Here is a 27,221-nt window from a genome sequence, read left to right as displayed (position 1 = left end):
ACAAAAACAACATTTCTTCAGGTGCATATCCTAGTTGCACCTGTCTGAAATATTATCTCGTTTTTTCTAGCCCGCTGTGACGTAATATGTGATATAAGATTATATTATCTGAATTGGTAGATGTATACAGGAAACAATAATAATCTATACTGACGTCACTCCTACCAGATACAATACATATTATACATATTAAGATTATACATTATCACTTTATATCAAACGCGGGGAGGGGGGGGGCGAAGTCGCGCAAGATAATGGGGGGGGGGGGGGTATCTTGGCAAGTGACAATACATAGGCGTTCGGATGGGTCGTAAAATCGAGGAACCGGTTACACATTGGCGTGCATGTAAAAGCACCTTTCACATGTTCAAATTCGAAATAAGAGTGGGCCGTAGCGCCGCTATCCGGGCAAAATGTCCCTCATAGGAAATTGTATGGCGTATTCCCGTGTTCATTACCATAGTCGGTGCAAAAGAGTCATTTAATATCATTTCATGGAATGATAGTTTGACTCTATCAGTAACACACACACATACACATATATATATATATAGACATTAACCTGTGCGTACATATATATATATATGTATGTATGTAAAGCACGTGCTGTGGTATATGTATCATGGTATATAGAAGAATATAAATAGTTTAATGTCCGCCAGATACACGTACTATACCATCATTCATATAAAACACGTACCTCTTATATACACGTTTATAGCCACACATCAAATATATAAACTCGGGTTTAACGTCCTACTGCTTGTGCCGATCAAGCTAATAAAGACGGAAGAACACCATATAAGGTGCTATGGGAACATTGGTCCTGGCAGCGGTTGTACGGCCTACTTTTAATTTCGAATTTAAACAATGAAGGTTCATTTTACGTGCACGCCACGACTAGACGCTGTTTGCCAGGCCCTCCGCCCTGCACACTGACAAGGGGAGACAACGCTGGAAAAAATCCCGAGGAACTTTCACAATAGATTTTGGAGATTTAATAAAAATACACAGTCCAAAATAGATGTACATCACAGATATTCAGAAGAACCGTCATCTGCTCAGATAAAGAATTTATTACGTCACAAGGCCATGTATATAGACGTACATAATACTATATATAATATACCCTAAACCATTGTGCTTGATAATGACGAGGGGGTGTCATGTCGAAACGTTGTTCTTTTACAATAAAAACTAGTGATTGGCCTCCAATATAAATTGTGTTCTGTTAATGTGTCTATCTCTCGGTTAAACATACATTATGCAAGAGCTAAATCTGTCTATTGCAGGTCTTTCTTTAGGCCTTAAATGTTATCTAAATTATTACTTAGATATTCAACTTACCATGCCATCGCTAGCCTGCGATATTTAGCGGATTGGAATACATTTTTTGAAAAATAATTAAAAGTAAAAATGGATAATCGAGACTTTCTTTTTTCATCGTACCGACTTTAGTAATTATGATCGAGGGTAGTCTAAAATTCAATCACTAATATCTCGGTTCAGAGTGGAGAAACTTAACTGAAATTTTCAACATCTTCTATTTACGTTATCTATTTTATAATAGCGAGTATAATCAACTCTTTATCTTTAATATATACCACTGAAAGATTAATGTATATTAGAAAACACCGAAAATATGTCTACATAAAATCATATTCCTGGAGCAATGGCCTGAGAAATCCCTCTTTGGGTGGGATTGGATCTAATCAAACGATACGTCTCCATAAAATCATATTGGTGAAGCAATGACTGGAGAAATCCTTGTTTGAGTAGGATAGGATCTAATCAAACGAAACACAGCCAATATATAATATCTACATGAAATGATCAATATACAGCTTTATATCATTTCAGGAATAAACGACAGATTCTAGACTATTCTACTGTGAAATATTATGATAATTTCAATATACAATATAGATAGATACAATGCAAAAAAAAAACCTCAGACAATTTAATATAACATAAAATGTTATATCATTTCAGAAATATATATATATATATGAGAGATTCTATGGGATATTATATATATGAAATATATATATGAGAGATTCTATGAAATATTATATATATATGAAATATATATATGAGAGATTCTAGAGTGATCTGTTATTGAATATTATAATTATAATGTCATTAGGTATGATATCGGATCTAGATCGATATCATTGAGTGGTCGATCACAATTAATGATTGTATTAGTAATACTGTGTTGTACCGTTTGTTATGTCTAGGTTTTGTTGTGCAGTAATCCTGTATTATCTATTTAAGTCAGGTATGGTATATATATAAGTGAGGAATACCACCACCGGGTGTTATTACTATAACAACGGCTGCATGGTTCCTATCATTGTGACCTAGAATCCCAGCAAACGATAGATCTCAACCTCCCGACGATAAGAGAAACATTTTAAAACAATGGTATATAAACATAATATTGTCCGGTGTATATTAAAGATTATTAACTATGTAATATAGATAATATACTCACGTTATAAAACAGGAAATACAGGGTTGTAACCCACGGATAAATCTACTCCACGTAACAACAGATACAGCGCGTGCTAGTTTTCTTTCATATCGATTATCTCTTTATAACGGTAAATCTATTATTAGTAACGACTTTAAACTGAACAGTCCCTGCAAGTAGGCTCGATTGTTCTGGTCTACAAGACTTGCAAGTTAGTCATCTAGCTTTTTTCATAATAAATGAAAAAAAAAATGGTTCACTTATCGCTAAAAGACAATTTGAAATTGGAATTTTACTAAATCTGAAAGTATAACAGGGCATCCCTTCTTCTTCCCAAGAACTAAAATGATTAACTCATTGTTGGCCAATTTCTATTAAAAAGGCGATTTCCATGGCGGTGTGTACGGGTGTGTCTGTGAAAGACTGGTTAATCGTAACATGGAACATTGAGTCAATTTCTAGAATATGCCAGTCGATTGGTAATGAACAGCAGACGAACTTATTCACACCTCAAGCAGTCGGCAGATAAAATTACATTTCTGCTCATCAATCTGGCACGCGATTTCCGCCATGTGAAATCATTCCCCCAATTAATCCAGTTTACAATCGCGGCACTGTATCGAAAACTTATATTATTCTAGATTGTTAAGTTTTTTCGATGAATGGTGTGTGATTGTAATACGGCACTGGCTTACGAACTAGAAGTTCCCGCGGTTTCGAAAAAACGTTCCTCGGGACGGATCGTTCGGATAGGACGAAAACCCGAGGTTTTGCATGTAGTATATACAAGAACACTTGGCAGTTGGAATTCGACGAAGAGAGGATGAAATTTCCCTCACCGGACACCGAATGATATATGCTGGTCTTCATTAGTCTGGATGGTGAGGAAAAGTAAAATCAAAATTTGGTCTGTAATTGGGGGGTAGGATGGCCGAATGGTTAGCACGTGCGCGCTGTATCATAAGGTCTGCCATTGTGTCAACTCGCATGGTTTCGATTTCCCGGTTGTACGTGACAAGGAATAGGGTCGCCTGTCCAATCTCTTGGATTTTCTCCGTGTTCTCCGGTTTTCTCCCACTGCTTAAGACCCCATAGCGCAAGCGACTTATTGAAACAAAATTGAACCAAATGTTAGTCGTAGTTTGTGTCGAGTGGACGTTTAACCCCACCCTCTCTCTCTCACGCTCTCTCTCTCTCTCTTTATCTCTCTCTCATTAGTCCGGATGGTGAGGAAAATTAAGATAAAGATATTTGTCTATAATTAGGTTATACAACAAAGTATTCGGCGACGAGCTGAATCATTTTAATTTATTTATCACTGGTTGTTCCTCAACAACACGTGACTCATGAATGAATTATTAAATATGTGAGACGATATTTAAATGGGCGTAGATCTGTGATCTTTATGACCAGGGCGGTTTAATTTCACTCGTGGAAAGGAAATCTGTAATTTAAACACGTTGTGTGACATTTACCATAACAAACTTGTAAATTTAACATTAGAGTTAAATATTCTTAGGCGTAACAAGCGGATATCGCGTGGTTGAGAAAGTTTCTCGGTTTCTTCTGGTGTGGTTTACAGGAAGACATTGAGTTGAAAGCTAAAATGCAGAACTACATGTATTCAGGGCCGTACGTAACTTAGCTCAGGGCAACGAGGGGGCGGAAAGTGTTCTCAGGGGTGCAGTAAAATTGACGGACAATGTATATCTATGGTCGACAATTTTTTCACAGGAGGGGGGGGGGCGAAACTTTTTGCGGGCGGGGCTTTGCCCCCCTGCGCCCCCCCCCCCCTCCTCCCAGTTACGGGCCTACATGTATTAAAAAGTCGGAAAATCTTTTTCCGAGCTTTGAGTATTCCGAGGTGCAGTGTACGCATTGGCATGCACCCTAACCCCTTGACAGTTTGAATTCGAAATAAGAATAGGCATCTATTCTACTCGTAGCAAACTGCACTGAATATTGTCGTCCTCAATAGCCAGGATAGATGGCGCAGAAAAGTAAGACTTACCCGAAGGGAGACAACTCCATTTTAGGGAGAGTTAAATGGAGTTATTTCCCTTATACCATGGATTTGACATACTACTCGCAGCAAGTAATATCATAATGTTTAGATTGAATTTAGATTGTTTGAACATCACAAGCTACTTAGAAAACGCAGTTTTAACTAAATAAATGAAGACAACGAAATAAACGAAAACACAGTGGATATTATGATTCTCTTCAAATTTATAAACGGAAAGATAAACAAGAGTTATCTTTTCCTGAATCCGTCAGGTGTACGATTCATTGACCAATGAAATGGATTGTTTCTTTGAAGTGGCAATTTTGAAAGCCAGAGGAAGTGTAATTTATTTATAAACAAATCTTTTTTGATAATTTTATTTGTTTACATTGGAAATAATGTAAATTAATTCTTGAAGGTGACAATTAAGAGTACGGTCGACAGGTAGGCCTACATTCATGAACTCATTCCGCAGTTTTTTCCAGTGAATTTTATGTTTTTCATTTTGTCATTTACTACTTACGTCTTACCTCATTAGGTTAGGCTGAATGACATTTTTTCATTGGGACTTGAGGAAACAAAATTAATAATGACATGATTCCACGTTATTATAATTGTCTGTTGTAGTGAAATCTAGGCAAATTGGAAATTGAAAGTCATTTTTCATCAAATTGCAATATTATTATCATTAAATTCATTAATAATATAATATCAAGACACGGTGACTAGGTGGTTAAGACGCTGGCTCACTAGCCTGGAAGTCGGGTGTTCGATCCCTGCATTGGCCGAGAAAGTTCATCTCGATTTTCCGACGTGGTTTCCCTTTGTCAGTGGTGCAGAACGGTGGGCCTGACAAGGACAGCTGTCTAGTCCTTCGGATGAGACGGAAAACGGAGGTCCCGTGTATACATTGGAATGCACGTAAAAGATCCCTTGGCAGTTGGAATTCGATATAAGAGTAGGCGATAGTGCCGCTGCCCGGGCAAAATTTCCCTCATAGCACACTGTATGTATGGCGTATGCCCGTCTTCATTAGCCCGTCTTCATTAGCCCAGGTTAGGACTCAGGAGCAGAACAGTAGGACGTTAAACCCCATTTCATTTCATTTCATTTCTAAAAGTAAAACTAAAGAGAGTCAAGTGATGTTATGATAAGTTGTCTTATTTTCATGGGTCTTTCTAGAAATGGTTCCACTACTGATGTCTTCCATCTTGCGCCGTCCAGCGACAGTAGTGGGGCGCTATTGCACTTTTGCACCTCAATGAATAGTGCCCATATACCAGGGCATCGTCCTAAGGAATTCCTTTGAGCAAGTTTTGTACTAATTTGTAGTCATTTGACAAAAAAAGCTTACTGGCCTATAATAATTATATAACTACTTACACTGACCCCAACTTGTAGATACATATAGCTTAACATAATAAACCAATTCCTATTAAATAAATGTGAAACCTTACCGCATATTGTATTATTATATTTCATTAAACCCAAATGCTGTGCGAAATTTCTGTTCATATTAAAATTGCCGTCGAACCAGGGACGAGGGTCACATGATTTTAAGTCACTCAATGCTGTGCGAAATTTCTGTTCATATTAAAATTGCCGTCGAATCAGAGACGGGAGTCACATTATTTTAAGTCACTCGAAAAAATACAGAAAAACTGTTTGGTAAGATAAGATTACAATTTCAGTGTTCCACTCTTCACTATTTCTAACACAATACTTATTTCCATGCAAACTGGGATGATATGTATTGAGAATTTACAACTGAACCTAATTTTACTTGCGCAAAGCCCTTAATATATTATTAATTGTAGCAACGTATGAGATTGGACGTGGGTACAATATTGAAGCCATGGTCTTTCTACTTTAGAAGGCTCTTTCAGGACTTTGATTTTGAGTTTGATAAGGTGCAACTGGTCCTATCTCCAAACCACATACATGTAGGCACACACCAGGGATTGAAACCACGTCCGTAAGTCAGACGTGACCGGCCAGCTAGAGCTCGATGCGTGACACTTATACATTTATTACATTAAAATAGTTTTTTTAATTTTAGACCCTTTTTCATCTATTATATTAATTAGTGTTTTTAATTTTAGACCCTTTTTCATCTATTTTCAGGTTCCATAAGAACTATTTTATGCCATTTATTAACTAGAGTTCACAGTAGATTAGCCTTACTGACAATAGATATAGGTTTTAAAAACAGTGGCAATCAACTAATTACAGCTACAGGCCTTTTTTTTATTGTTTGTTTGTCTAGGCCGCGGATTTAACAACTTTTCTGTTGATAATCTAATAAAGTACAAGTACGTACTTAATAAAGAAGTAAAATGACTTTTAAATAATTTTGTTGATTTTTATTTTTATTAGATTATTGAAGTATGACGTTATTAACGGCCAATAAAACACCAGGAAGAACTCCGAGTTGCCATGGCAATAATCAAGGTGGTGACCAATCTAGTAATGTTAAAGTTGTTGTTAGAATTCGACCAGAGAATGCACTGGAACATTCATCAGGGGCATCACGAATTGTAGTTAAAGCTATGAATGAACATGTTTTAGTTTTTGATCCAATGAAAGAAGAGCATCATACGCCAGGCTACAGAAAGAGAAAAAATCGTGATTTAACGCAGAGAGCGAGAAAAGATCTACGCTTTGCTTTTGATTATGTTTTTGGTCCCCATACATCGAATCAAACAGTTTATGAACATACAACTAAAACTATTCTAGAAGGTTTTCTCAATGGATATAATTGTTCAGGTAATATTTTCATAGATTTAAACATACATTATGCAAGAGCTAAATCCGTCTATTGCAGGTCTTTCTTTAGGCCTGAAATGTTATCTAAATTATAAATTAGACATTAATTAACTTATTCAGACCATAATCAACTCTAGATGGCATCGCTAGCCTGCGATCTTAAGTGGATTGTGATCCGATTTACTGCATAACTTTCCTTCTCGATTAAATGGATAATCAAGACTATGCTGTTTAATGTACTGACTTTAGTAATGATGACCGAGGCTAGGCAAAAATTTCATTCGCTTAGTTCTCGGTTCATAGTCGATAATTTGAATGAAATTTTCAGCAAATTGCCTTTAAGTTATCTAGTTTTTAATTATTATAGTGAGAACTGCCAACTCGTTATCGAATCTCCCATAATGTATATTTAATATAATATCGCTGCTGCGGAGAAATTGTTCTATCCTAACCTAAATCTCAATTTTTTAAAGCTGTCATAATTAGCTCAATCGGTGCAGAATAGTAGGACGTTAAATTAAAAAAAACATTCCCATTAAATTTCCAGTTTTGAAGACTAGGTTATGGATATTGATACTGAACAGCGAAACCCCTACATCCAAGCAAATTAATGAATTAAAATTGAACCATATGTTAATCCCGAAATGACCTAGTTTGTGTTGAGTGGACATTTAACGCCATTTCTCTCTCTCTCTAATTTGTGCTGCAGGACCGAGGGCCTGGCCAGGAACAACATCTACATGTCTAGTTGTTCAAATGGGATGAAAAACCAAGTTCCTGTGTAAACATTGGTATGCACTGTGCACCTAAAACATTCCTTGACAACTGAAATTTGAATCAAGAGTTGGTCTTAGCACTGCTGCCTGTGAAATATTTCTCTCGTAAATGAAGCACACTGCGTGGCAGATCCAATCTTCATTAGCCCGGATGATGCAGAAACGTTGGATGTTTTTAACCCCAGATTTGATATTGTGTCCCTTACTGACAATTGTGTCATTATGAATGTGTCATTTTTTTGTTACAGTATTTCTCTGCGTATTTATTTATAATATTGATTATTTATAGAATATATTGATTATTTATAGATTATATTGATTATTTATAGAATATATTGATTATTTATAGAATATATTGATTATTTATAGAATATATTGAATATTTATAGAATATTGATTATTTATACGATATATTGAATATTTCAGTGTTTGCGTACGGAGCTACAGGAGCAGGAAAGACTCATACTATGTTAGGTAGTGAGAATAAACCAGGTGTCATGTATCTAACTATGATAGATCTATACGAGAGAATTGCAGCCATACAGGAAGAGAAATCGTGTGAAGTGGCTGTCTCATATCTAGAGGTAGGCTTATAGTACTGAGGCCCTGTATACACATTGACGTGTACATAAAAGGTCCCTTGGCAGTTATGAATCCCATTTTTTTACTACAATAACAAAATAACTAGATAAAAAGATGTACGAAAAAGCTCTGATTCTAAAATATACTCTACATGTACCGGTACATATATGTAGCAGGTATGTACATTGTGGATGGTAGACACTAGAAATGTCAAATCGTTTCAAGTGTTTTGAATTATTTTGTAAACCCCGAAAGCAGCCAGATTTTCCTCTAATTAGCATGATTTTTTTATTCTTTATTTGTTTTTGAACGAAATCTTGCCTTTTGGAAAACCCATATTTGACTTTTTACGACTAAACAGAGTTTTATAATACCAGGATTTTATGTTGTAGGTTTATAATGAACAGATACGTGATTTACTGAAACCACAAGCTCCGTTACCAATCCGTGAAGATTCCTGCAGTGGTGTTGTCATATCTGGTTTATCATTACATAAGGTACGTTCACTTGTAGGGGGGGTTGGATGGTCGAATCGTTTCGATTCCCTGGTTGTACGTTACAAGGAGTAGGGTCACCTGTCCAACCTCGTGGGTTTTCTCCGGGCCCTCCAGGTTTCTCCCACTGCTAAAGACCCCTACACGCAAGCGAATAATTGAAATAAAATTGGGCCATATGTCAATCCCGAAATGATCTAGTTTGTGTCGAGTGGATGTTAAACTCCATTTCACTCTGACTCTCACTCTCTCTATATCTCTCTCTAGTTTGTGTCAAGGGGATGATAAACTCTCTTTCTAATTATCTTGTTTTTATTTTTCCAGCCAAAATCAGCTGATGAATTGTTGAAGATGTTACAATATGGTAATCAGAATCGTTCACAACATCCAACTGATGCTAATGCAGAATCTTCTCGATCTCATGCAGTATTTCAGGTAAAAACATCTCCATCTCATGCTGTCTTTCAGGTATACATCGTTTAAAAACATTGCAATCTCATGCAGACTTTCAGGTACACATCATGTAAAAACATCTCCACCTCATGCAGTCTTTCAGGTACACATCATGTAAAAACATCTCACTCGGTCTTTCAGGTACACATTGTGTAAAAACATCTCGATCTTGTGCAGTCTTTCAGGTACACATCATGAAAAAACACAGTTATAATAATAAAATTTGTGTTGAGATGTAAATGGCGATTGGTTGCTTGGGCATAAATATAGATGTAACCAGTGTACATGGTATAGACACACGAATTCACGTACCATAGATAAATGAACATAAAATAATAAGTTAAGTTTCTGTGTGTTGTCAAAAATGACCAACGATGAACATTTTGAAGTGGATGCCCCTGACTAAGTTTACTTTTTCCATTTTTAGGTTTTTGTAAAACAGAAAGATAGAACAGCCAACATATCAGCAGAAGTTAAAGTAGCCAAGATGTGTTTGGTGGATTTAGCCGGATCTGAGAGAGCAACGGTAACCACTAATCGTGGGGTACGATTCCGTGAAGGAGCAAATATCAATAAATCTCTTCTAGCTCTTGGTAATGTCATCAATGCTCTCGCAGATAATAAGGTAATATTATACTCTGGCAGAGTCTCTGCATCATTTGGGTTTAACTGGGGGGAGTTGGGTGCACTTAACATCAAGGGAGCCACGGTAGCTAAGTGGGTAAGGCGCTGGCTCCCTAACCCGAAGGTCATGTGTTCAATCCCTGCATTGGCCGAGAAAGTTCATTGTGATTTTACGGCGTGGTTTCCCCTTATCAGTGGTGCAGGATGGAGATCCTGACAAGTACAGCTGTCTAGTCATTCAGAAGGGTACGAAAAACCGAGGTCTCGTGTATACACATTGCCGTGCACGTTAAAGATCCCTAGAGTAGGCCATAGTGCGTATGCCCTTCTTCATTAGACCAGTCAGAGTAGAACGTTAAACCCCATTTCATTTCACTTAAATTCAAAAGGTCCACCATTGAGTCAAGTTACCTGGCTTCGATCCCACACATGAATTATTGAAATAAAATCGAACCATAGTTTAGTTCTGATATGACGTAGTTTATGTTGAGTGGAGGTTAAACTCCCCCTCTCTCTTGTTTGTTTATATTTTGTAGTATAAAGAAGGATATTTACCCTATCGAGACTGTAAATTAAACATACCTTATTCAAGAGCTAAATCTGCCTATTGCGTGTCTTTCTTTAGGCCTGAAATGTTATATAAACTATTAATTAGACATTTATTTACATGACAAGACCATGATCAACTCTCGATGCCATCTGATTTTCATTGGATTTGAATCCGATCTGCTGTTCATCACCCATTGATGATTAACCGCAAAAATGGATGATCGAGACTTTGTTAATTACCATGACAGCGGTAACAATGACAATCAAGGCTACAATGATTTTAAAAATAAGGTTTTCTCGGCTTATAGTGGAGCCATTTGATTTATATTTTCAGCATATTCTCTTTACGTTATCTATTTTTTAAACTTTTGTAGGGAGAACTGCCAGCTCTTTATCTAATCTTCCATAATGTATCTTTAACAGATATATTGTTTTTATTTTGTAAAATACATATACCGTATAGACAGTAAATTAACACGTATATTGTTTATATTTTGTAGAGTAAAGGACATATATACCATATCGAGACAGTAAATTAACACATATATTGTTTATATTTTGTAGAGTAAAGGACATATATACCGTATAGACAGTAAATTGACACGTATATTGTTTATATTTATTATAGAGTAAAGGCCATATACCATATAGAGACAGTAAATTGACACGTATATTGTTTATATTTATTATAGAGTAAAGGCCATATACCATATAGAGACAGTAAATTGACACGTATATTGTTTATATTTATTATAGAGTAAAGGCCATATACCATATAGAGACAGTAAATTAACACGTATATTAAAAGATTCATTGGGTGGTAATTGTAGAACTGTTATGATAGCAGCTGTCAGGTAGATATAGGTTATTATTTATAGTCCCATATAATATATTGAGATCAATGCTCAACATCAATGGTTGTCTAATCTCGTCCCTCTCAGTCATACCAATCTAATTAAAATACAGATCTATATTTCATCTCGTTTTTTTATACTTTTATTGGCCTCTACTACATGAAAATCTGACCAGTTTTAGTGGGAGGTTGCGTCAGAGGTCATACAAGCGACTTTTGAACCTATGACATCAGACATTTGATTAACCAATCTGCGTTGATGTTTCTAGTGGAATACCCATGGTTCTGTGCATAGCATGCCAAGAACTTGCCGTAATATACCGTTTTACTAGTAAAGTAAAGACAAGTAAAACGAAATTTAGAACTATAAAAAAACGATACGAAATAGAATCAGTGTTTTAATCGGATTTCAGTGATAAGAGTGGCCAAGCGAATATTTACTGCTGATCTGTTTGGCAAAGTATAGATGTATTATTAAACACACATTATGCAAGAACTGAATCTGACTATTGCAGGTCTTTCTTTAGGCCTGAAATGTTTTCTAAATTATTAATTAGCCATTAATTAACTTATCCAGACCATAATCAACTGTAGATGGCATTCTCTAGTCTGCAATATTTACTGGATTAGAACCTCGGTCTGCTGCTTCTGATTAAATCAAAAAATGTATAATCGAGACTTATGTTTTTTTATTGTACCGACATTTGTAATGATGATCAAGGCTAGGCCCAAAATTCAATCGCTAAATACTCAGTTCGTTCAGGGTAGATCAATTTAACTGAAATTTTCAGCAAATTATCTAGATTTTAACTATTATAGTGAGAACTACAGGCTCTTTATTTAATCTCCCATAATGTATCTTTAATACATACACTATTTGTACATTGTTTTGTTTTTATTTTTTTCAGTCCATCCAGTATGTCTTATGATGATACTTATAATACATTGAAATATGCTGATAGAGCTAAAAATATCCGAGCTACAGTAAGTCAACATGAGCATAAAACAATAAACATTCCTCCGTTTAACTCTAAATTTAAACTAACTATTCATTTCTTTCAACATGTCTGTAACAGTCATGTTGCAATCGTGCCCCTCAAGTCACAATTATAGCACTTAATTTGGAGCTGCAGTGGTTCCCCTTGTCAGTGATGCAGGACGGACAGCCTGACCAGGAAAGCTGTCTTGTCATTAAGATAGGACGAGAAACCGAGGTCCCGGTACACATTGATGTGCACGTAAAAGATCCCTTGGCAGTTGGAATTCGATATACGAGTACGCCATAGTGCAGCTACCTGGGCAAAATTTCCCTCATAGCACACTATGGCGTATGCCCATCTTCATAAGCCTAGTCTGAGCAAAACAGTAGGACTTTAAACCCCATTTCATTTCATTTCATCGCAGTGGTTCAGTGATTAAGACATTGGGTCGCTGACCTCGAGGTCCCGTGATTGATCCTGGTGTTGGCAGATAAAGTTCATCAGGATTTTCCACCGTGCTTCTCTCTGGTCAGTAGTGCAAGATGGGTGGGCCTGGCAAGGTACAGTGTATAGATGTTCAGACACATTGGTGTGCACGTATTAGAACCCCTGACAGAGTAGGTCATAGTGATGCGGTGAGGGCAAAACTTTCCATATAGCACACTATGGCATATGCCAGTCTTCATAAGCCTAGTCGGAGCAGAACTGTTCCCCCCCCCCCCTAATTTCATTTCATTTCATTATGACACTTGATTTAACGCTCCATTCCTATATTTTCTGTTACAGTTAAAGAAGAATATATTAAACGTTGATTTTCATGTCAGTCGTTACGGTCAAATTGTTGAAGATCTTAGAAAAGAGGTTGGTAGAGATTTAATTCCTAGTTTAAATTATCCAAAAATCCTTACTGTAGTATTTATAAAATTGGCAATACAAATACAGATGATAAAAAACAAAAAATAGAAAAATACATTGTATGATTTCTACAGATTGAATTTTACTTAAGTCTACAATTGTATTGATCGGGGCTTTCTCACCCATGTTCTTTAGATCATAAGGTCTGTTATAAAATCAGCATGGTTTCAATCGAAGCTTGTGGGTGGAAGGGAGTATGGTCACTTGTCCAATCACGTTCCACGCACTGCTAAGGGGGCTGGGTGACTGAATGGTTAACGCATGTGCGTTGCATCATAAGGTTTGTCATTGAGTCAAGTGGGTTTGATTTCCCGCTTGTATGTGACAAAGGGTAGGGTCGTCTGTCCAGCCTCGTGGGTTTCCTACCACTTCTAAAGACCCCTATCCACAAGCAAATTATTGATTTAAAATTGAACCATATGTTAAACTCCATTTCTCTCTCCCTTTATTAATTTATTGGGGATATTTTAAGTTTTATTTATAACAATAGAATCAGATAATATATAGAATTAAAACTTGTGTTTCAGATAATAGTTTTAAAACTTGTTTTATTTTAGATAATAGAATTAAAACTTGCTGTGTTTCAGATAATAGAATTAAAACTTGTGTTTCAGATAATAGTTTTAAAACTTGTTTTATTTTAGATAATAGAATCAAAACTTGTTGTGATTCAGATAATAGAATCAAAACTTGTTGTATTTCAGATGTTTCAGATAATAGAACTAAAACTTGTGTTTCAGATAATAGAATTTAAACTTGTTGTATTTCAGATAATAGAATTTAAACTTGTTGTGTTTCAGATAATAGAATTAAAACTTGTTGTATTTCAGATAATTGAATTAAAGAGTAAAATTGCTTTATATGAAGAGGGTAAAATAACATCCACTAAAAATAATTTAAATCAAGAAGTAGTCAGGTTAGTTGTGGTATTTTATTTTATAAGAGGTTGATGTATTTTACAATACCAGTAAGACTAGTCCATGTAGCTTCATTTTTTTTTTTCGGGGGATGGGGATTGCCAAACATGTTACTATTTTATTTGAAATACTAGTGACTTTTACCCATAGCTTTTTTATTTGAAATTACCTTAATAACACTTTTGAGATGCGATGGCGGACGGGGTTCTTGAAAAATTGGATTTTATGATAATGGGTCTTTAAAAATACTCTGTATAGTGAAGAGGTTGACATTTATTCTTATTGCAAGGCTAAAATAAGGTACAAGTCAAAGACCTGTCACAAAATCAGGCTCAATTAGGAACAATTCCTCTAGTGCCTTTCATTTTGTCCGACTAAGAGCTAGCATAAAGTTCAAAAGGTCAGGTACTAGTTTATTATACTGTTATTTCCAGCCTCTGTACTCACGAAAACTTACACAGTGATTATACAAGAGCTAAATCTGGCTATAGCAAGTCTTTCGTTAGGCCTGAAATGTTATATAAATTATTAATTAGACATTTATTAACATGAAAAGACAATAATCAACTCTTGATATCATCGGATGCTTGAGATTTTCAACAGATTTAAATAAGGATGTAACGAGTCAAAAAAAATTGAACCGGTTAACCGATGGGCAAAAAACCGACCGTGACCAGTCAACCGATTCACTTTTTATTTTTAGTTGCGGAGTTATTAATCGCCGGTACTGTACGCAGGATTAAAGTTTACTTTTTAACACTGTTTAACTTGAATATAAACTATTAGACCCCAAGTCCTAAGAAGAGTTTATTTATTGCAGCTTATTTTGTTTTTCATTCAAATTTCTCGGAAGGAAACATTGCGTCGTCTAACAGTCAAAAAGGTCATGGTCTCACGTGGTCGTCACTCGCCGGGTACCAGCACATGCCGTTGTGTGACAGATCAGAAAATTAGTGTTTGACCCGTTATAATTATAGGAATATTCTATGGCCCCCACCTACCTCCATCTCAATGTGCAATGTTGTAATGTAATCCATTAATAAAATATTTAATTCGGCGTCTTTATTCACGCGCACAGCATTACTTTCATTTTCATACGCATTTAATAGTCAACCTGTAGTCAAGATTACCCAGCCCGAAGATACAACGCAATAAGTCGCTCTTTTCTGGAGAGTCTTAGATCACGGTCAAAACATTATTATAACTGTAGGCTTATAGTCCATGCCATTTTCTTAAATTTATATTTATAAATATTGCCGTATTAAAAGCTAATACTATAAAATTCGTATGTTTACCACACGTGACTGAACATGTGACCCCATCGAGCCAATGAAACAAAGAAAAGATTATACCATTTGGCCACGTGCCAGAGAGACGAAAGATACTTTGTTTACGGCATAATTTTTCTTACTACGTTTTCGAGCAGCGAATACGACCGTTTTATTACCGGGAAAGTTTTGTATCAACGTGTAATATGAACATGAGAGCCTGGGCTAATACTAGTAGTTTACTACTAGTTCGATATACACTGACATTTTTATATAGAACGAATAACGGTCACGGGAATATTGAACCGGTCAGGTTGCAGAACCGAACCGTAACCGGTCAACCGAGTAACCGTTTACATCCTTAGATTTAAATACGATTTGAGGTTAATGATTTAATTTAAAAATGGATAATTGAGACTTTGTTTATTATCGTAACAATGGTAGGAATGACATTCAAGACTAGACTATTCTTCTAACAGCCATAACTCAGCTTAGAATGAAGTAATTTGACTGAAATTTTCAACATATTCCCTTTTCATGATCTATTTTTGAACTATTATAGTAAGAACTGTCAGCTCTTTATCTTATATAATGCTCCTTTAAACTAAAATATTTTAAAGATAGAGCCTCTTCATTGGTTGAAATTTAAAATCCTAGTTCAAATTGAAACTCTTGACCTATGAAAGCACTGAATTCATTGGTTGAGATTTAAAATTCTTGTTCAAATTGAAAATCTTGACCAATGAAAGTACTGAATTCTTAAAAAAATATAGTTTTAGTTTTTATGAATAAGGTTCCTGGTGTGTTTTTGATTATATATTTCACTAGTTTGTTTTACCTCGTAGGTTACAAGATGTCCTACATAATTTATTTACCACACGACTAGCTGTACGTAAAGAGTTTCTAGATGCCGAGGCCGGTAAGCGAGATATCGCGTGGAAGATTTATAAGAAAGAAAAGGTGATGAACAGATTAAATATTCTGGCAGGCGAGGATCAGGTATGTTACGAAGCAAACGATTTTATGATTTGTTTCTGTTCGGTTCTTCGATTTGAAAATAAAATACAAAATTTGGAGAACATCCAAGCATGGACTTGTAGTAACTTGATAAAACAAGACTAGTTCTTAAAGGCAAATAATACATTTTTATAATGCAGTATTTTATTAATTCCTTCATTCCACTTCGATCCTTGCATTGGCCGAGAAAGTTTATCAGGATTTTCTAATGTGCTTTCCCCTGGTCAGTGATGCAAGATGGAGTGCCTGACACACTGTTTGGGACTATTTCTGTTAAATACTTACTGCAAAAACATCACCTTTACACAGGTAACCATAGACACTACATGTATCATTTTAGTCTCAAAAGCAATTTGATTAAAACACAGATCCTATTTCGTTTTGTTTTTTATAGTTCAAAATTTCGCTTTACTTGTCTTTCTTACACTAGGATCTGGAAGAGTTGTTATTTAACTCGTGTTCTGATTTGTGTCAGGGATAAGCCAATAAAACGAACTATTGCGGAGAGTTTGTGGTGTGCGGTGCACGGAACTGTGGGTAAACATCTAGAAACGTAAACACTGATTGATTAATCAATGTCTGACGTCATAGGGTCTAAAGCCGATCGTATGACCTCTGATGCGACCTATCACTACAACCGGTCAGATCTTCATGTAGTGGAGGCCATGAAAAGTTAAACAAAACGAAACGAAATATAGATGTGTATTTTAATCAGATTGGCTGAGAATAACTTGATTTATTGGCAGGTTTGTGATAATCTACAGAAAACTGTAACTAAACACAAGAATCGTCTGGTTAATCTAGACAGACATGTAGAATTAGCCAGTGGTAAATACAATGAGAATTGTGCCTGGTTAGATCGTGTCACAACAGAGATGAAACTGGCTGGTGGTGACAGTAAAATCATACCCGAGGTAAATATACAATTTTTTGTTTTACTTCATTTATAAATGTTTAATTCTTACGGAACATTAGATGTCACTTCTTACTAATTTGCAATGTTCATCTGGTTTTACACCTTAGTTAGAGGCTTTAATTTAGATTTAAATTTGTAAGAGTTGTTTATCTTTCGATGCTAGGCAACCCATGTTTATATCGTATTATGTTTTATCAGATGTTGGAGATCAGTTTACGAATGCATCAACTTGAAGTGGAACTCAGTGACGCCAGACATCATTCAAAATACCTGAAAAAACTCATCAAAAACCAGGAGAAAAACACAGACGCAAGCGACAAGTACGTATATTTATCTTATTGTGAACCGTAAATTTGGTTGATGAATGATTATTTTAATGTTCCGAACAAAGCATGGGGTATTAAAATGGACTTGGTGCGTCCATCCTTTTTTTGTAAAAAAATATCTTTATGAAACTTACACACTTCAACCTATTGCAGCAGTTGTACCTTTTTCTTATTAGAAATTTTTCAGATTTGATCAATTTTATGTTTCCATGGAAACAAGGTTGACTTAGTTTTTGATATATAATTATTATTCAGATTTAATTTTTCAGATTTAATGTTTGTGTTTCCATGGCGATAAATTTGATGTTTTTATACAAGGACACAGTATGTTAATGTCTGTGTCTTCTTGTATTTTAAACAATTCTCTAAAAATCAGCTTCCAAATGTTGTCTGTTTTTATCTATAGGTTAATAAACCAACTTCTAAAACTAGTGAAAAAACAACATTATACAATCAAAGGTCACAACCTTTTGACCTCTGACCTGCAGCAAGAGTATGACCATGTGAAAGAAGAAATTGACCAACCAGAAGTATCATGGGCTGATGAAACAGTTGCATCAGATACAACAATCGATCAGTTTAAAATAACGGATATTATAAATCTACCCGTTATAAATATGATCTCACTAAAAGGTTAGTTATTTTATACCAACCACACAAATCATACTTTTATTTTTTTAAAGTTTTTAAGGTTTTTTTTCAGTTTGGCACTAAATACTGTGTAACAGTCCTTTGGTAATAAAACTGTTCATGCACTGTTGATCATGATTTTCAACAATTCCAATGAAATTTTAAATCTGGCAATTTTTGACACAATCACTTTTTCCTCTTTGCATTTTTTTTTTTTTTTTTTTTTTTACCTTTGGTAATACGGTTTTTACCTGTGGTGATTAGGTTTTTACCTGTGGTGATTAGGTGTTTACCTGGGGGGGGGGAGGGTTGGATGGCTGAATGGTTAGCACGAGCGTGCTGTATCAAAAAGTCTGTCATTGAGTCAACTGGCGTGGTTTCGAATCCCTGGTTGTACGTGACAAGGAGTTGGGTGGATGGCCAAATGATTAGCACGTGCGCGTTGTAGCATAAGGTCTGTCATTGACTCAACTGGCGTGGTTTCAAATCCCCGGTTGTACGTGACAAGGAGTAGAGTCGCCTGTCCACCTCGTGGGTTTTCTCAGGGTCCTCCGGTTTCCTCCCACTGCTAAATACCCCTACGCGCAAGTGAATTATGGAAACAAATTGAACCATATGTTAGTCCCAAAATGACCTAGTTTGTGTCGAGTGGACGTTAAACACCATTTCTCTCTCTCTCTCTCTCTCTCTCTCTCTCTCTCTTTTGCCTGTGGTGATATGGTTTTTATTCACAAAGTTGCTTAAAGATATTATTTAATTAAAGGCTGTTAAAGATGCATATTTCATAAGATTTAGATAAAGAGCGGACCCTTCTTGCAATTATAGTTTAATAAATAGATAATGAAGAATGAATATATTGAAAATTTCAGGCAAGTTGGCAGATTTAGTGCTTACATAATGCATCTTTAAGCATTGTTTTTTTTCTTGACTATGGGTCTATAATTGTTTTTAAAAAGTAGATATTTTTTTTGTTATTTTAGGTTCAACACCAAGTCGTGTTAGAAACCGTCGAAGATCATCAAATATACAAAAACATCCAGACGCCACCATAACAAAATCTGATGTTAGTGAAAATAAAACAGGTTAGATTTTATATTTGTATATATGATAAATTTATCACAGTCCGGCGCAAAAAGTTCCATTGGTGACTTAGAGGTCCCCAAACTCTTCTCGGTGTTTCGTTTGATTAGACCTAATCCCACTCAAACACTGCCTGACTCACCGCAGATTTCTGTCCCAAATTATGGCTGGTCACAGTCGGGTCGACAGGCAATGCATTATAGCAGAACGGGGGTTGGATGGCCGAATGGTTATAGCGTGTGCGCTGTATTATAAGGTCTGTCATTGAAGCAACTGGCGTGGTCATGTGACAAGGAGTAGAGTTGCCTCTGGGTCTTCTGGTTTCCTCCCACTGCTAAATACCCCTACGCGCAAGCGAATTATTGAAATAAAATTGAACCATATGTTAATCTCAAAATGACCTAGTTTGTGTCAAGTGGATGTTAAACCCGATTTCTCTCTCATTTATAGCGGACCAAAATCAATTGGGATTATCCAGGGCTCTAACTATGTTAACATAAAAGTATATAATGACAATCGTGGCTGCATTACTTCATAACACGCAAATTTAAGTTAGCCGGACAAGCCTTCTTCTTGTCACATACAAGAGTGTGGTCGAATCCATGACTTAGCACCTTAGACAATTTGTGTACACTCCGCCCACACTCCAAACCAACACTGGTTTTATTATACGCCCACATTTAAATATGGTCGTATATTGTCGTCACCCCTGTCCGTCGGTTGATTAATATCTGATTGACTTTATATTTAATACAATGTTAAGGTCATGAGATGAAGAAGCCTATCAATTTTCAACCATTTCCGATCATTATGGCAATTGATATTAAATGTTTTGTATGCTAAATATTAGAATAGGGTAGAACTAGACTAGAAGCCAAATCGGTTGTTACACGTAATCAGATTTTAGTGTGTTGTAAATGTTTTCATTTCTGACCAAAGAAAAAATATGAGCGTATGTTTCGTTGCCAGGCAACCCATCTTTATCATAATTGTGCTTTATAAGGGGATATTTGTTGAAATGTCAGTGATTGTTTCCCATAAAATTGTCTTCTCTTGAAGCATTATGATTATTAGCAAAAATTGGCATAGAAAGGACTAATCATCTACTCTATTTTCAGTTGGCAAGGAAACGATCCAAGCACAGAGAGTACCATGTGATAATAACAGCCAATCAGCAGCCAGAAACCAAGAGACAGATCAGACTAAACTTACTCCATCCCGTGTTTTAATAAACAGTAACGTTCAACAGATGCCTGATCGTAAAAAGGACGAAACTTTTACATTAAATAAACCCCCATCTTTAACTTCTAGTCAGACGACCTCGTGTTTACGACGAGCTGTTCTCAGTGCTAATATGTTTAATCAGAAACCAGTCCACAGTGAAAAAAATAAAAAACAACCTCAAAATACTTCAACAACCAATGAAATCACTCCTAACGTAATTAGATCTTATTCGGCACGAGATGAACGACCCATAACCCCGAAACCATCCTACGACTTTACATCCGCGAATGTAGTGACGTCTTATTCCGCGAGAGATGAACGTCCAGTCACACCCAAATCATCGTATAATTTGACGAACTCGTTGGACGGTGAAAAATCTTCGACAACAAATAAAATAAGAAACACAAATATTGAAAGAGATGAGGAACTTTCCAGCAGCGAAAATTCGACGCCAAATTATTGTTCTCCAGACCTAGTTAAATCTTCTTACAAGGCCCGAGATCAACGCCCAATTACACCGAAATTGTCTTACGACTTTTCGTCTGCGAAAGATACGAATAATGTATCAGCCTACGCAGCTCGAGAAGCACGTCCTATAACACCTAAAGCTTCTTATGACTTTATGTCTGCGAAGGACACGAACAATGTGTCTGCCTACGCAGCTCGAGAAGAACGTCCTATAACACCTAAAGCTTCTTATGACTTTATGTCTGCGAAAGATATTTGTGACAACCCAAGTTCGAATCTCAATTCAACTTACGTTAAACCCGGTGAAAATCACACAGATCCATCCCTTGAACAAACTTATGTCAAGTCAGGATCATCCAGTGTTCAGGATGAAACGGTAATATTATCCAGCCCACGTGTTTTAAAAGAGAACAATATAAACTCGACGACGGTCAATAAAACAACGTCTATAAATAATGCAACTGTTACCAAAGCAGCACCAACAACACAGCAAACGTCTGATCAACCAATCAGAAAGCCTGTAGCAAGATCGATTAAATTTGAATCAACACCACCTTCAGGTATAGTATACATTATCAGTCGCCTTAAAAATAGTAAGTACAGGTGGACCACACCACACACAAACTAAACCCACTCAACACAAATTAGGTCATTACAGGGTTAATATATAGTTCAATTTTACTTCAATAATTCTCTTGCGCATAATGATCTTTAGCAGTGGGAGGAAACTAGAGGACCTAATGAAAGCCCACAAGATTGGACAGGCAACCCTACTCCTTGTCATGTACAAGTAGGGAATTGAAACAATGCCACTTGAGTCTATGACAAACCTTCTGATCTAACTAGCACATCTTAAACCTTTCGGCCACCCGAATCTTCCCAAGTTTAAAGATATATTTCAACTAATAAATGATCTTATTATCCCAAATTACTACTGATAAATGATCTTATTAACCCAAATTGACACTGTTAAATGATCTTATTAGACCAAATTACTTCCAATAAATGATTTTATTAGCTCAAATTACTACTAATAAATGATCTTATTAGACCAAATTACTACTGATAAATGATCTTATTAGCCCAAATTACTACTGATAAATGATCTTATTAGGCCAAATTACTACCGATAAATGATCTTATTAGCCCAAATTACTACTGATAAATGATCTTATTAGGCCAAATTACTACCGATAAATGATCTTATTAGCCCAAATTACTACTGATAAATGATCTTATTAGCCTCAGGGGCGTGCTGATAAATTTGATAACGGGAAACGCGTTTTGCAAGCACTTCTGGGAGAAATCTAGGTATCATATTTTCCAAATTTATGCTGCTATTTTGACTATAAGACATACTACTGTACTACACAAGACACTCATGACAGGTCTGCTTAATATAATGCTAATACAATGTATTTCTATCCAAATAATAAATTGCATCTTATACATATCGAGGCATGAATACATGTATCAAAGACCATTTCACCGTAAGGTGACAGACATTTGTAAGGTGACAGACATTTGCACGTCAGCATAATATACATGTATTTTACTTAATACTAATCGTTGTTTATGTATGATTTTTCGCGTGCGCACTCTCAATTTTTTGAGGGGATTCCGCGTGAAAATTAGAGCTCTCAGGGGGGCCCGCTTATACGGGTGGACTTATTGTTTAATGGGGGCCTGGGAGGACACCGTCCTCCTAAATTCCCTGCCAGCACGCCCCTGATTAGCCTAAGTTACTACTAATAAATGATCTTATTAGCTCAAATTACTACTGATAACTGATCTTATTAGCTCAAATTACTACTGGTAAATTAGCCCAAAATGAAATATATCTTGATATTGTCTTGATTCTATTTTGCAGGTACAGGTATGTCGTATGCCGATGTTGTTAAATCACCATCACCTGTTAGAACACCTTTACTTCAAATAAACAACAATACTAAACAAACAAACAGGTAAATCTCATCAAAATAATTAAAGATTTACAGACTATTTCAGTATATCCCAGTCATACAGCAATTAAACTAAACAATTTCTACATTAAAAGCACTAGAAAATAATGTCTCGATTGTCTAATAATAATAATATGTTGATTTATAAAGTGCTAGATCCACAAAACAGGCTCTTTTCTGTTACACAGATTCAGTATGATTCAGGCTCTAGTAACAGATTCTGTATGATTATTCATCTGATGTTTATTGTTAAAAATATTTCATAATTTTTTATTTTTATGTCATGATTTAGGTTGAATATTACTCCTCAGCAGCAGTATAAAATAAACCTTGATACCTGTACACCCAACTATAAACTAAGCAATACATGTAAAGAGAATTTACATAAACTTCGACAGAATATGGAGAAATCAAGGTCTAATACAAGTAAGTATGATAGTTTGAAATCTTTGTCTACAATAATACGAGTATGATAGTTTGAAATCTTTATAATTACAGCTAAGTATGATAGTTTGAAGTCTTTGTCTATAATACAGCTAAGTTAAAGTAACCCCGGTATGATAGTTTGAAATCTGTGCCTATCATGATACAAGTATGATAGTTTGAAATACATGTCTATAATAATATTTGTATAATAGTTTAAAATGTGTCTATAAGTATGATAGTACAACTATTTGAAATCGGTCTACCATGATACGCATTCTATTTCTTTTGACAATTGCACAGCCATTGACAGACTAAGATTTTTGATATGAAATCATGGCTGGGATGACATCATGGTCGGGATGACATCATGGCTGGGATGACATCATGGCTGGGATGACATCATGACTGGGATGACATCACATGACTGGGATGACATCATGGTCGGTGCCTTGTTCATATTTTATATGCATATACTTGTTCTTTTCAGATGCCTAACCGAATTAATAGATTAAAACATATGATTAAAAGAACATAGATCCCATTTTGTTGTCTATATATAGCAAAACTCTTAGTTTGTACTACAAACTTGGTACTTAGTTCCAAAATCTGATTTTTAAAATGTCTATAAACATACAAAAATCTTCTCTCAAGAAAATCTGGGTTCCTCCCACTTCTAAAGACACCTATGCGCAACCATATGTTACTCCCGAAATTCACCTAGTTTGCTCTCTCTCTCTCTCCAGAAAAAATGAATTTTTCGAAATATTACAATTCAGGGGTTGTAATACCGATGTAGCCTTAATACAAATATTGATATTGTTACAGAAGGTAGCAGCACTAGAACCAGACCTAATTATATGTCAATGACGAAATCGATAAGAAATCGACTCCAGTTTAAAGATGATGATCCCATGACAGCTAGACGAGTTCCTGTTACATCTAAATATTCATTAAACAGGTAGGTGTACAATAATAATATTATATTTTCGTTGGAAGCCATGGTGGCTCAGTGAGTAAGAAGTTGGCTTGCTAAGCTGGAGGTCCTGTGTGGTGTGTTTGATCCCTGTGTTGACAGAAAGTTCATCAGAATTCTCCAGCATGGTTCCCCCTTGTCATTGTTGCAGAGTAGGCTGTTGCGCTGCTGTCCGGGGAAAATTTCCCTCAATAGCACACTGTATGGCGTATGCCTGTCTTCATTAGCCCAGTTTGGAGAACAGTAGGACGTTAAACCATTTCATTTCTCCGTCCTTCCATTTATATTTATTGCTGATTAGTGTTTAAAGAAGTCTCTGTTCGTCCTTTGATAGATCGTTAACCACATGTCAACTACAATATTGAGAAAGTTGAATCTATATATATTAAGAATTGATCATCTAAACATTTCACACCATTCAGAATCCACTGCAGATCATATATAGTGGGGGTTGGGTGGCTCATATATAGGATAGTGAACAAAAGCTGGGAGATTTTGTTTTCTTAACTAAGTGGACATTTTCCCAAAAATGCAAATAAATAATTTGATGTTTTTGTTTATCTTTTAGGGGAATGTCGAAGAGTAAATCAACGTCACATTTGTCTCGAAATGGCTGGCAGTTCTAGTCTATATTTATTTATCCAGTCGTTTTTATCCACATTAATACTCAATAAAAATACATAAATAATTTTTATAATCTAAAATCATGTAGAAAAGTTGAAAATATTTGAATAATTAATTTAATGACTATATTAACCTCTAGTGCTATCTGTATAAGGTTTTTTTATATCATATTTTTATTCTTTTCTATGTTTGGCAAGTATCATGAGCCTCGTATAAATATATGTGCATGGAAATTCTCTCATCAGAATTAAATCAAAATAAATTTTGTTCCTTTGGCACTAAGTTTATCCTGCGTAAAATCATTTCTAGAATGTTTGGCGATTATCACGAGCCTCCTATTAGTGTATGTACATGGAAATACCCTTATTAAAATCAAATCGAAATAAAGTTTGCTCTTTTGGCACCAAGTTTATCCTGGTAAAATCACTTCTAGAAGTCATATAATGTTTACAAAACTAATATATTTCTGTATATTTTGGCACCCAGTTTATCCTGCGTAAAATCATTGCTAGAAGTGTATAATGTTTACAAAATGAATATAGATTATTCCCGACATTTTGCTATTTATTTATATATTCTTTTAATTATGTTGCATAATCCAAGTTGTGATTTTTATTAAATTATGTTTATTTTTCTCTCATAATCCTACATATTGGTCAGTTGGATAAACATTTACAGTATGTCATATGTTAGTCCCGAAATAACATAGCTATATTCCTCCAACAGCTAAAGACCCCTTCGTGCAAGCTAATAATTGAAATAAAATCAAACCATGTTAGTCCTGAAATGATTTATTTGTGTCGAGTGGACATTAAACCCCATTTCTCTCTCTCTCTCTAAATGCTGATGCTCAAAATAAAATAATTACATTCCTATTGCTGTTACATCCACGATGTCCACTGTGGTTGAGTGTTGGGATGAGGAAGTCATGAGGTTTGTCATCAATCCATTTATCGTGTTTATGAATCGTTATGTTCGATATAGACCCGCTTTGAACCGTTATGTTCGATATAGACCAGCTTTAAACCGTTATGTTCGATATAGACCAGCTTTGAACTGTTATGTTCAGTATAGACCCGCTTTGAACTGTTATGTTCGATATAGACTGGCTTCAAACTGTTATGTTTTCGATATAGACCAGCTTCAAACTGTTATGTTCGATAAAGCCTGGCTTTGAACCGTTCTGTTCAATACAGATTGGTCGTTGTTAGCATGTAATTGTTTCATTGTATTTCATCTTTTATCATTGTTTGTACATAATGAATGGTTTCATCATGTTCATCATCAAGCCTAGACATAAGACACCTGTCACCGATATTGCCATACACAAATTATCACACGACTACAACACATATTACATTAAAATACAGATGTGACAGAATCCTTTGATGTTGGTGTACAATTATTTCAAATAATGATACGGGCAATGTGCCGAGCATACATTATTTATACTAGTTGAAATATTGGACCGGCATGACGTATTTCATTGCAATGCACGTGCTGGATAGTGTCTGTATTTTGTATTTTAAGTTGTTTAATGGTTTTATGCAAGACATTGTGTAATATATAGATATATCCCTCGTGCTAAACGCACTCGTACAATATCAATATATTACTTAATGTCTCGCACTCGACCATTAAAGGACAATATTGGTGTCAGTCATTATCACATATGTGATAGAACAAATTAAACACGTTCCAAATATAATTTTAACACAGAGATCATCACTTCCGATTCAGGAAACCTGTATTACTCAGCTATCGTAGCAATGATCTCTGTGTTAAAATTATATTTGGAATGTTTAACCAGCTCTATATCACATATGTGACAATGACTGGCACCAATATTGTCCTTTAAACTACACATATAAACAGAGATTGTGTGATAATTTGTGTCTGATGACAATGTCGGTGATAG

General features: G+C 35.5%; 2 protein-coding genes across 2 annotated transcripts in view; one reads left to right on the top strand and one right to left on the bottom strand.

Annotated features, from left to right (window-relative positions):
* LOC126823416 (synaptic defective enhancer 1) overlaps positions 1–2,613 on the bottom strand; it is a 29,556-nt gene extending 26,943 nt beyond the window's left edge. The window contains exon 1 of the mRNA XM_050552249.2: positions 2,498–2,613. The gene's annotated coding sequence lies outside the window, so the exon portion shown is untranslated. The remainder of the gene's footprint in view (positions 1–2,497) is intronic.
* A 2,191-nt stretch (positions 2,614–4,804) lies between these two features.
* On the top strand, positions 4,805–27,144 carry LOC126824190 (kinesin-like protein KIF18A). Its single transcript, XM_056101589.1, has 20 exons — positions 4,805–4,925; positions 6,858–7,247; positions 8,450–8,607; positions 8,998–9,102; positions 9,424–9,534; positions 9,980–10,177; positions 11,482–11,579; positions 12,487–12,562; positions 13,345–13,419; positions 14,304–14,389; positions 16,504–16,657; positions 17,422–17,589; positions 17,790–17,911; positions 18,324–18,550; positions 19,528–19,629; positions 20,746–21,879; positions 23,190–23,283; positions 23,573–23,706; positions 24,532–24,664; positions 25,248–27,144. Exons 2-20 carry the CDS (start codon positions 6,869–6,871, stop codon positions 25,303–25,305), a joined length of 3,612 nt encoding a protein of 1,203 aa, XP_055957564.1. The 5' UTR covers positions 4,805–4,925; positions 6,858–6,868; the 3' UTR covers positions 25,306–27,144.
* Positions 27,145–27,221: the final 77 nt, after the last annotated feature.

This window comes from Patella vulgata, chromosome 6, assembly GCF_932274485.2.
Source record: "Patella vulgata chromosome 6, xgPatVulg1.2, whole genome shotgun sequence".
In the NCBI taxonomy this organism is placed as follows: domain Eukaryota; kingdom Metazoa; phylum Mollusca; class Gastropoda; family Patellidae; genus Patella; species Patella vulgata.
Note: the sequence above shows the minus strand (reverse complement) of the source record. Positions and strands in the feature narration are given on the sequence as shown.